At 38.8% G+C, this 12361-nt stretch overlaps 1 protein-coding gene across 1 annotated transcript; it reads left to right on the forward strand.

Annotated features, from left to right (window-relative positions):
• Positions 1–439: 439 nt before the first annotated feature.
• On the forward strand, positions 440–11514 carry lman1 (lectin, mannose-binding, 1). Its single transcript, XM_063480620.1, has 13 exons — positions 440–670; positions 1716–1870; positions 4207–4314; positions 4641–4702; positions 5009–5108; positions 5242–5365; positions 6507–6565; positions 6764–6896; positions 7151–7338; positions 7620–7696; positions 10532–10694; positions 10782–10906; positions 11002–11514. The coding sequence occupies exons 1-13, from the start codon at positions 451–453 to the stop codon at positions 11036–11038; spliced, it is 1551 nt and encodes a 516-aa protein (XP_063336690.1). The 5' UTR covers positions 440–450; the 3' UTR covers positions 11039–11514.
• The last annotated feature ends 847 nt before the right edge of the window (positions 11515–12361 follow it).

Here is a 12361-nt window from a genome sequence, read left to right on the forward strand (position 1 = left end):
ATGACATGTAAATGCTATTTCACTATTTTTGTCAAATTTAAATTGAATTTGCATTACATCTAAATGCAAATTCAATAGCTTTTAAAAATAGCTTTTAAAAAAATATGCCAATTCCAGCCTATCACTATCAAGGATGTGGCAATTTGAATTTCTGCTGTGGTATATTGCAGGCCTCTGGTCCTGAAAGGTTTATTGTAACTTTTTCCGTTTATTTATTTAGTTATTTGTTGTCTGATGATTTGGCTTTTTTATTATATTCCCCGTTGGTTATTCATGTTGTTTACTTTTGTTGGTTGTGTTTGTGCAAATGTTACAGAGAGAGAGCGTAGAGAGGAAGGGGCGGGACGAAATAGGACCCAAAAATCGTCCAATGAGAAAACGCCCTGTTGGCCCAACAGGCATCCCGTCATGCTCGCGGACTCAGCGCTACGTCAGCAGTGATACAGAAACATGGCGGTGCCCATAGCGAAGAGCCCGGCGGTCGGCGCTCGTTTGTTGATAATAACTTTTGTCACGACGCTAATATTTCACAGCAGTGTCGCCGACATCGCCGTGGGAGCTTCGACGTCAGAGGAGGCTCCACACCGCCGGTTTGAGTATAAATACAGCTTCAAAGGACCGCACCTGTCTCAGAGTGACGGCAGTATCCCTTTCTGGATCCACACTGGAAGTAAGTTTGTGTCCAGCTGTCAGCATCACGGAACCGCTGCTCGTCAAACCGCTTCGACAGCCGTTTGTCCAGCTGGCACGAGCACGGCTGAGGTCATGCCCTGTTTGTGGTTTGTTTCGGCTCTGAGGTGTTCAGAGGCGACAGCGGCTTGTTTTGTTCATTCACAAGTGCACTAGGAAATGCTTTGATTTTAGCACTCGACTCCCAGTCTCATTTTCATTTAAATCAGTGCAGAGCTGAATAAGTCAGAGTTAAGTTAGAAGTCCTGACTGGCGCTGGGGAGTGTGCAGACACAGGCCTCCTCATTGTTGAACTTTCCTCTTGCAAAAATAGGCCTTTGGAGTCTTGCATCACACTGTCAGTATTCCTGCTGATACAAGAAAGCTGCACCAGCTTACACTGCATTCTCTCTAAATAAACACCGCTCAGCGCCTGTACATAATGACCACCTTCAATAGCATTCTGCAGGTTATTTCCTCAGTGAACTGTTTATTTTCTAGAGCTAAAGGTGGCTTCATTAAGTGTGTGAGTAGAGGTTGACAGGAAGCAAAGAGAGGGAAAATATTGTGAATAAACTTTTTTTCTGTTGTCTCCTAACAGCTGCAAAGATTACTGTCACATTTGAATGCATATTAAATATGACCTTTTACACGTTTCCAGAGCACAAGCTGATGCTCTTCTTTGCTCATTTTGTCTTACAAGAGCTCCAAAGCCATACTTCCTGTGATATAAAACCGCTAAAAATAATTATTTATTTATTTATTCATTTATTTATTTATTGACCTGGTACAAAGTAGAGGTAGTGTAGCATTTGGGGGGGGGGGGGGGAAGCATACAAACAAATCAGGTGCTAGGCAGTAAAGAGCTTATCAAGTAGGTACAACTTGATAATGCTGACGTGTAATAACAGTAATACGCTGCTGCTGCTGCAGCAGTAGTGGGGGAAAAAAACATTTATTGTGTCACTGAGTTCTTTTCCACAGATTCCTCAAAGTTTGTGATAAATTAGTATGTAAACTCACTTTGTGTCCTCTCTCTGTTCTAGATGCCATTCCTAGCGCAGACCAGGTGCGCATTACGCCATCCCTCAGGAGTCAGAGGGGTTCTGTTTGGACGAAAAACAAAGTCAACTTTGAGCACTGGGAGGCCGAGGTGACATTCAGGGTATCTGGAAGAGGAAGAATGGGAGCCGACGGTTTGGTAAGAAGGGGAAAAACCTTAGTGTGGGCTGATTGTGCAGCTGCGAGGGTCTAGCTTCATTTTCCACTGTCTACTCCAGCCTCAAAGTATGGGTCATCTGACCTGAACTTTGCTTTGCGGTCTGCCATGTTTGGCTTTGTGGTTAGCCCAGTGTGGCTAGCCTATGCCAGTCTCTTCCTCTTTCTCATGATGAGCATAAACATAAAGAGAAATCTTCTAAAGCCAATAAAAAACAATTTTTTTCAAAGATGATAAGAAAATGTGTGTTTGTTAGCTGGCCTTAATCAGTCACATGAACTGGCAGAGGAAAAACACTCTCAGTGATCCCACACTGATTATCACTGCTTCTGGCTCAGCTCAGCTTAAACCCTCTCAAAGCTGTCCTCTATATTGGACATTTAACAACCATGTATGGTGGTAACTCTTTGAGGTGGATGGCTGTTGTTCGGGGAAACTGGTTGCAGATCTTCTGCACCAAAATAGTAGTTTTTCACATTTGTCTGCAGCTACTTGCTAACTATTAGCTGTGTGGTAGTAAAACGTCAAAAGGTCCAATGCAAATTAGAAATGAAAAAGGATCACCTTCAAAATAAAAGTTTTGGCTCAGTGCTGCAGCCAGCATTTTTCAAAAGGCACATATTTTACTTTGGAAGCGAACTTTCTCCATTTCCACTTTTCACAGTTTCACTACTGCTCAGAGAGCAGCTGGGCAGTGTTTGTAGACAAGACCGCAACTTCCATTCAAACAAAGACTGTAGCAATACGGTAGCAACCAAAGCAGTCACAATGAGGGTTTATCTTACTGCTTGGGGAATACACATTTTCACTTAGCAACAAGGGTTGCCAGGGGGTCACTGACAAGTCCATAGGGCTGTGTGACTGGGACTTTAGCAATCCTTTTTCCAGTAACTACCATCAACATCCAATAACTAGTTTACAAATAATCATTTTTCCTTCATAGCCAGTATTGACTGTGCTGATGGGAGAAATCTCCAAACAGACCAATATTGCTTTTGTGGATAATCTAATAGTAGATATTGAGAAATGTGCTTTAAAACCTGTTTTACCAACACACCCTGTTTCAGGTGTGTCATGCCCATAGGGTGGTATGACAAGCATTGCCTAACAAGTGTAGTGTGAAGCGTAAAGATACTGAGTTTACTTGTAAGAGGTTAAACTTCTCCGGGGAGCCTAAATGAAGCACTTCACCCAAATACACAGTTGCATGCTACAAATATGTAAAATTGCAGATTTTTATATTGTCAATGATGTAGCAGTATTTCATTCAGTTCATTTAGGTTCTGTTTCATGTATATAGCACCAAATCACAAATATCTCAAGATGTTTTAAGCTAAAGACCCTACAATAATAGAAAGAAAACCCCAACAATCAGATCCCCTGTGACCAGCACTTGGAGGCAGTGGGAAGAAAAAAGAGATTAATGTAAGAGAATTAATTAATGTAAGAGATTAATAGTGACTAATGATTAAATGCAGAGTGGTGATAAACATGTCAAGAGTGAAAAGAGGTGAATAAAGAAGAAACACACAATGCATCATGATAGACCCAGTAACCTTGGCCTGTTACACCATATTGTCATCTGAGACTAACTTTAAGCTTTATCAGAGAGGAAGGTTTTAAGGCTAATCTTAAAAGCAGAGAGGGTGTCTATCTCCCAAATCCAAAATGGGAGCTGGTTCCACAGAAGAGGGGTCTGAAAACCGATTATTAAACAGTTCGTATGTGAGGCGAAGGATTTTAAATTAAGATAAATACGTGTTCGTATCATGTATGCTCTGAGGCTGCAGCGATAATTAACAAGGACACTGTATGTTATGAAATGAACTTACACTACATCTGTTTAGGTCAGCTGATAACAAGAAATTTGAGTAGAGAAATGGTGCACTGTGCAGTCACTAAGTGGCATTTTAATCTTTATTAGATAGTGACAGTGTAGAGATAGACAAAGAGAGAGGAAACCAAAAAGAGAACCAATAAAAGATTTGGGGTATGACACTTAACTCAGCTGGGCACTTTGCAGAAAATGTGTAAAGGCTCTGATCTGATCTGATCTGATCACACTGTCTTAAAATAATATTGCCAAAACATCAAAATAAAAACTACGTTAAAATAAAAGCTTTACAATAGAAAACAAATATATGTGTATGTTTGTATATATGTAATCACCCATATATCACATTTCCTTTAAATATTAAATCAGATATTCTTTATTCAGCTCCAATCCTGTGGATTCCAAACAAGTTCTTTCACATAAGTTAGCTATTAATTATTATTATTTTTATTATTTATTTTTGATTTATTTTTATGTCTGACAGGCCGTGTGGTTCACCAGCACACAAGGCCTTGAGGGTCCAGTGTACGGAGCTGCTGATCAGTGGAACGGAATTGGAGTCTTCTTTGATTCTTTTGACAATGACGGAAAGGTTGGTGTCAGCTATAGTTTTTAATAATGGTAAAACCTTAATGAGTAATAAGCGTAAAGTGTAAAGCAGTATAGCTTTATTCACGTTTGTTTCTGTCATTGTGTGGTGGGAGCAGTCGGTTGAGAGACTTTCTGCCTATATTATAACAAACAGCTTGATTTCTCAGTCAGGAATCATGTTAGCAATTAAGAACCCAGAGCTTTTTGTTTATGTGAAATTTAAATTTTACTTAGTTAAATAAGATTACCTAAACATCAAACCTATTTCTGTGCTTTAGATGACAAAAAGGATTAAATTGTTTCTTTGTTTTCTGGGAATCTTTCCAGAAAAATAACCCAGCTATTCTCGTCGTGGGAAACAATGGCAACCTTGTTTATGACCATCAAAAGTAAGTAAACATTTCTTGCGCTTTCCTCTGATGTCGTCACCAACTCGAATTTTACCAACTTAAAGAAGATTAGGAAATATGATTATATTTGCTTGGAAAGTAAATAATCCTCTCTCCTTCCTAATCTCCCTTGGGCGAGTGAAAGCTTTAAATCATTTTTTTAAATCTTAAATTCTGTGCCTACTGTACCATAAAGTATATACACAGGCATGAATGTTATTATCTAATAAACCTGAGTGTGTTTTCCTCAAAGTTTAACCGTAATTATGAGGTGCAAGTAATAGTTTTTTGTTTGTTTTCACGCAGCGATGGCTCCACACAGGCCCTTGGTACATGTTTACGAGACTTCCGCAATAAACCCTACCCTGTCAGAGCCAAAATAACATACTACAAAAGGACACTGACGGTAGGAGAAAACATGAACCTTTTAGCATTAAGTGTGTGTATATTCACAATGTGAAGTAAGATGAAAACAATGGCACTTTTGAGACAGTAAAAAATGTAGCTGTGTTTTTGTTTTTGCTTTTTTTCCTCTTCAGGTCTTGATCAACAACGGTTTCACTCCGGACAAAGAGGACTACGAGTTCTGCACAAAGGTGGACAACATGGTTATTCCATCTGACGGTTTCTTTGGCATTTCAGCTGCTACCGGTGGTTTAGCAGGTATTATTCTATTTGCTGTTAAAAAAACTTTACTGTCTACAAAATCAAAATTTCATAAGCAACGGATTTCTCTGTAATAATTTATATTCGACCCAGCAGTCGCTCACAGACACTTTATCAGCTGCATATTTTTCCTCTTATTGACTTAGCTCCTCCTTTTACCTTCAAAACCATCTATATGACGTGTCAGTGTCACACCACAGCTGCAGATTTGTTGGCTGCACAGAAATTGTTTGAATCTTTTGTTCCACCATTTCCCAAACAGTAACTGTGGAGGTCATTTGAGTACAGTCCTTTTCTTAGCAGTGTGGTCTTCTGCTGCTGTAGACCATCTGCTTCAAGGTTTGATGTCTTGTGCATTCTGAGATGCTTTTCTGCATTTCTTGGTTGTAAAAAAATGGTTGACTGTCATCTTCCTATCAACTTGAAGCAGTCTGGCTATTCACCTCAGACATCAACAAGGCATTTCACCAGTTTTTGGAACTGGCACTCACTAGATGTTCTCTCTTGTTCGGACCATTAAAACATAGAGATGTTTGTTTGGAAAATCCCAGCAGATCAGCAGATTCTGAAATATTCAGATTAGACTGCGTGGGACCAACAACCATGCCAAAAATCACATTTTTTTCCTCATTCTGATGCTCTGTTTGAACTTAAACAGGCCCTCTTGACCATGTCTACACACCTAAATTCTTGCTGCGATTTAACTGGCTAATTAGATGTTTGTATTAATGAGCAGTGGCAGTAGTAGCACTAGAAATATTTGAGGTCTGCCTTCTATTAAAGACTTAATTTCATTTATACTGTCTAGTAATTTCTGTAGTTAAAACATTATTGAAACATTACCTCAGTCTTATGATGACTTTACTAGTTTTGCTGGTCTGGTCTTGACTAGTTAAATTGTTTCCATCTTAACATTATTGCCTATTACTGCTACCTTTAGTCCTTGTTCCTAGTGTCACTGTTTTGACTTACTGCTTATTGGTAATTGCTAATTACTAATATAGTATGATAGTATTACCTTATCACACATTGCAGTTGTTTCTGAGATATTATATTATAGTCTTAACGTGTGGTAATTCAATGATTTTATTTCTGATGTTTGTGATTTTTCTCATTGAAATTTTCTTTTGTTCGTCAGATGACCACGATGTTTTGTCCTTCTTGCTATTCAGACTCACAGAGCCTGGCCAGCAACTGGTAACTACATTTTTTTTTTTGTCTAGAACTCCTAATACGTTTCCAATCCGTTGTGTGTCTTTTACTCACTCTGTAGTTGTGTGTGTGCGCGTGTCTGTCTGTGTGTGTGCACGTGCATGTGTGCGTGTATATGCACTATACACCCAAGCAGAGCCTCTATTGAGTTCACAGAGGGTTTTTTTGTCTTTCCCATTGAAGCCCCCAGTTGAATCTGAGATTCCTAAAGAAGAGAAGGACAAGTACCAGGAGGAATTTCAGAACTTCCAGCAAGAGCTCGATAAAAAGAAAGAGGAATTTCAGAAGGAGCACCCGGACGTCCAAGGAGAACCAAGTTAGTTTTCTGAAGCACGATGGTCCAAACAGTTGTGTAAAATTACACAATGAATGAAAAATACACATTTGTTTTTATTTATATTCTATATTAATCTGTTGCATGTTGCCTAAAAAAAGTTACATTATTTGAAAAATATGAATCAGAATACATTCAAGACAAATATGTCCAAATATTACTTTTGTAAATCTACATGAAAAGTTTACAAATTTCTTTTCTATAGTTGGGTTTTAATCTGCAGTCTCTTTTTTCAGTCGATGATTTGTATGAGAGTGTGAATGACCGGGAGATTCGTCAGGTGTTTGAAGGCCAGAACCGGATCCATCTGGAAATCAAACAGCTCAACCGGCAGCTCGCTATGATCCTGGACGAACAGCGTCGATACGTCTCCGTCATCACGGATGAGGTCGCCAAAAAGGGGGCAAACACTGAGTCAGGACAGGTGGGCATGTCATCAAGAAGCAAACTTACACAAGCTAAAGGTGTTCGCTGTAAAGCTACAAAATAGATTTTTATATTTTGTTACGAATGGAGAAGCATGTTTCTTTTTGTTTGTTTCTTTTTACATTTTAAAAATGTGTGTTGGGACTTTGGACTGTCTTTCTATGAACTCCTACCTTATTAAACCTTTCATCTGAGCGCTTATCAAAACATAGGAAACCCTTTATATGACAGCTGTATCAGTATGAACTTTCAGACCATTGTGCTTCATTTCTCTCTTAGCTGGATTCTGCTGGTCAGCAGCTGGGGTCCATCGTAGCCACGCAGCAGGAGGTTCTCAAAAGCCTGAACGAGTTGAAGTAAGTAACAACAGCGTTTGTTGTTCACAATCGGTTATTCTTAAAAAATAGCTGTTTTTACAAAAAAACAGCATAAAGACACATCCGTGATACTCCAGAAAAACAAGGGAAATCCTGCCGCTTAAATCCATCACATCACATTTAATCTTAGGAGAGGCTGGCTGCGACATCACAGGTGTCTGCTGTCCTGATAATCCAGCGGCTGTAACGGCTTCCTCCGCAGTCGGTAACGCTGGATTTCTAGGCCCAGATTTACTGATGCATTGCGCTAGTGTAAACTGGGTTTTGGCACAGATACAAGATTGCCCAAATACCTAATACCAATTACTCATTTGAAATGAATCCGTTACATGATAGAGAAATACCGCATGAGCAGGATAGTGTTGCAGTCGTTTGGACAGACTTTTTGACAGCTGATCAGGAAGCAGAGAAACCCAAAAGGTGGCTGATTATGAATTCTGTCATATCACAATTACAGCTCAAAGTGCACACTGATATCCAGCTCTAATGTGCTTCTTTTAAAATCATAAAAATAGTCACCTGCGCTCAGATTTCTTTTTTCGCAGGTATGGAATGAATAGAGAATGATTGATTCTACTACTTAGAATAAGTGAGCCTGATTTGGTGTGCAGGTTCAGTGTTATATTATGTCAATAACATATCTTTGCTTATGTATTGTTTACCATAAGCTCTTTATGGACTATGTCATTGTGGGCATGCCAGCATTTTTAAATATGTCTGCTGCTTGATGAGTGAGTCATTATGACTGACTTATGAAACAGCTACGTAGTCTTACTCACTCTTTTGTCAACCATTTAGCACAAATATTTATTTTCCTTTCAGGAAAACTTGATTGACAAGTTTGATTCATTCTGGGCGCTTTTAAAATCGAGCTGCACGAACAAAGAAACTAGATTTATTTATTTATTTTTATTAATGCATATTTCTCTTGTGTTAATTTTAACACGCCATCTGCATAAAGATTTAATCAGAATGACAAGATATTAAAGATTGTAGTTTATGTAACATTAATCTCTCATGTATCACAAAAAAGCAAGCTGTTTATATGCCCTAAATCCAACAGGACATTCATTCTCCGATGACTGCATACATGATTTTCTTTATCATATTGTTGACCCATAATTCCCGTGGCACTCGACTCTTGGTTACTCGTTTGCTAAATCTACCCAAGCACTCTCAGTTTTTGTTTTTTTATTTTTTTATTTTATTTTTTTTTAATCCTGTAGTGAGTGGGAAGATGTAATAATTGAATATTAAGGGTGCTACACAGGAGTAAGCTGATTGGCACAGTAAATAAGTTTGCTGGCAAAAGGCTTCAGCAGCTTCTGCTAATGTGCTAATGTGAGCAACTGATCTGTATTACTTTGTAGATTAAGTGCTCAGTTTATCCTGACCCGTCTTAAACACAGAGTTTATGATAGGACTTTGTCTCGCTCTAAACCTACATAGACGGCTCTTTGCTCATAAATGGGTCACTTGGAGTAGACGAAGATTAGACGTAGGGTTTAATAAATGCTCACTTACTTCCTCAAGGGAGATTTTTTTTTTCCCCCTATGTCCGTGAAACAAATTAGATTTTGTTTGTATGTCGTCCCTGTTTCAGACCTCGACCATGTGGCTGAGCAAGAAAAGGCCCCTTCTTAGCACCGTTCTGCCCTTATCAGATTAGTAGTCTTTAAATACATCTGTCATATACAAGCAAAAAATACACAGTGTCCCATCAATTTGATTTCTTTTCACAATCTCCCTCAGGGCTGTCTTGCTTACACTAGTGGAATTCTGCTCATTTGTCTTTTTTCCCCTTCATAATCGCCTTAGACGTGTTTAAGATGATAGAAGGGAAACTAGTTGCTTCCTCTCTGTAAGTAATCAACTTTAAGAAATTACATTTTGTTGAGAAATGTGATCCTGGCTTAAAGTCTTTCTTCTCTTCTGGGAATGCTTTGCATTCAATGTAGTCTTCCTTTAGTGATTAATCTGAAAGTGAAGATGCAGATTTACAGATTTCACATTCAGTCCTTGGTGGGCCTCAGCACTAGCACCTCAGAGTGGTTTATTCTGCTATCTGACGGGGTGAATGTGAGAAACGATTTGTACTAATTTCCATTAATAAGTCAAGGGTGAATGGCAGCTTGACACAAATCTTCCAGACAGATGATGAAGTGACCAGGATAAACCAGTCTGAACTGGTCAGCATATGTTCTTTTGACCCTGACTGTTCAGTTAGTGGTGCACAGGAGTTATAGAAGAGTATTTCTACCAGATATAAATGAGCAATTTAAAGATTGAGAAGGTAAAATGCTTCCACGGGTGATCAATTACAGTTAGAAAGGCTCTCAATTTCACACACATCCACATTAATGGGGACCAGCTATCAGATGCTTTGTTAAATGTTTCAGACAATTTTTTAATTTTGTCTTCAGCATGTTAGCCGTCCCTCTCATAGACACATAGATGCATAATCCACGTGGTGTCCCCCTGTTTCTGAGCCATTTCTTATCCCTCTGTACTTGTAATCTGTTGTAAGAACATGTTTTTATAAGGGATTAATTTAGCAATCATGACCTCTTTTATCAGATGGCAATTTTCTGTTTTTTCAAAGTTTGAGAATATGTAGCCTCCAGTGAATAGGGATTAAAAGATTAATTTTTAGACAATTTATATGACTTTAAATAAGCAGCACCTCACAGCATGTTTACTGTTCAACATGTTTCCCCACATGAATTCAATCAGCAGTGATTTATTTCAGTCCTTTTGAGGCTTCTTTAATGTTAATGTCCAGTCAGTAAGCATGATGTCTCTGTCCCTCTGCAGAAACTCCTTTCACGAGTCACTGAGACAGATTGGCTCTGTCCAGAATCAGGGTAATCAAGCCGCTATGGGGACATACGAGACCATGCAACATTTCAGCGACATCAAGGAACATCTGCACACCGTCAAAAGGGACGTGGAGCACCTGGTTCAGCGTAATGCTCAGGTATGGATCGGAGTCTGAACTTTTCTGATCTGTTTTAGAACAAAAAAAGTGTTGACTGAACTTGCTGATCTGCATTGTGTTGTTTAGAATCCAGCTGACAAGGTCCTGAAGTGTCCCGAGTTGCCTCCCATGCCTTCCTGCTTATCCACTGTTCATTTTGCAATCTTTGTCGTGGTCCAGTCAGTCCTATTCTTCTGCTACGTCATGTACAAGTAAGATATCAGGTTGTAATTTGGGTTGCATCTGCCTGGAAATCTAACCACTCCTCTAATTTTTTTTTGCATCCTTTTCTTCTTTTCTTTCGCAGAAGTCAACAAGAAGCAGCAGCTAAGAAGTTCTTTTGATGACCTACTTTCATAAAGCCAAAGTGTATACAGGAGGCAATGTCCATTTTCATAATTTTTTTTTTTTTTTGATGGGGTTTGATTATTTTCAGTGTAAGTTATTTTACTTGAAAAATTGGTTTTGCTGTAGATGTTTTTTTAATTCATTGCAGATTTGTAATTTGATCAGTGTAACACTTCTGGATTTCCAACATGATGTAACATGTTCCTTACAGTATTCCTGGTTGGTCAGATCCTTAGATTTTTTTTAAAAAAAAGAGAGAAATCTGCCACAGTCCCATTCCCTGAAACAGAACCTGTGTTTTGAAATGTGCAATTTTGTATAAAATACAGCAGAACTATTGATAATGTAAGCCCAGACATTGGATTTCTGGGACTGTTTATCTATTTCAGTTGAGTCAAACATGTCAGAATCTGACATATCCTCTACCTGAACAATTTACATAAACGACTGTAAACAAATAACTGCACCATGCCTGGTTATTGTTCCACACTTCATACATGATGCATCTATGCTCAGTAATTTGTTTTCTGTTAATTTCTCATTATCACAATTTTCCCACCTATTGCAAAAAACTTCCTGGACACTTTATTAGGTTAACCATGCTAATACTGGGTTGAATCCTCATTTGCCTTCAGAACTTCCTTAATTCTAAATGTCAGATTTAACAAGATGCTTAAAACATTCAACAGACATCTGCACATCCATGATTGACTGTGATCAGGTGACTAGAGGCCATTTTAGTAGAGTGAACTCACATTCATGTTTAATAAACTAATGTAAGATGATCTGTACTTTGTGACATGGCATCATGTGCTCGTGGAAGTATTCATCAGGGGATAGGTACACTGTGGTCATAAAAGGATGGAAATGGTCTGCAACAATACAATACTCAGATTATGGTGTTTAAATGACATTGACTTGGTACTAAGGGGCCCAAAGTGTGCGAAGAAAACATCTTTAACACCAGCAGCCGGAACCCTTCATAGGTATGCAGAAGAGCATCTCTTAATGCACAACACGTTGAAGCAGATCAGCTACAGCAGCAGAAGACCACACAAGGTGCAACCCCTATCAACTAAGAAAATGAAACAGGTGTGACAAATCCATGCTTTTATGTTCACACCAAATTCTGACCCTACCATCCAAATGTTGCAGCACAACTTGAGACTCATCAGATCAGGCAACATTTTTCCAGTGTTTTCTTGTCTGACTTTGGTGAGCCACAGTTTCTTTTCCTTAGCTGACAGGACTGGCACCTGATGTGGTCTTCTGCTGCTGTAGCCCATCTGCTTCAACATGTTGTGCATTAAGAGATACCT

This window comes from Pelmatolapia mariae, linkage group LG7 (assembly GCF_036321145.2).
Source record: "Pelmatolapia mariae isolate MD_Pm_ZW linkage group LG7, Pm_UMD_F_2, whole genome shotgun sequence".
Classification (NCBI taxonomy): domain Eukaryota; kingdom Metazoa; phylum Chordata; class Actinopteri; order Cichliformes; family Cichlidae; genus Pelmatolapia; species Pelmatolapia mariae.

Coding starts and splice junctions, on each gene's coding strand:
- lman1 (XM_063480620.1), top strand. CDS start 451: ATGGCGGTGCCCATAGCGAAGAGCCCGGCGGTCGGCGCTCGTTTGTTG. Junction 5,109..5,241: donor ACTACAAAAGGACACTGACG/GTAGGAGAAAAC, acceptor TTTCCTCTTCAG/GTCTTGATCAACAACGGTTT. Junction 10,907..11,001: donor TTCTGCTACGTCATGTACAA/GTAAGATATCAG, acceptor TTTCTTTCGCAG/AAGTCAACAAGAAGCAGCAG.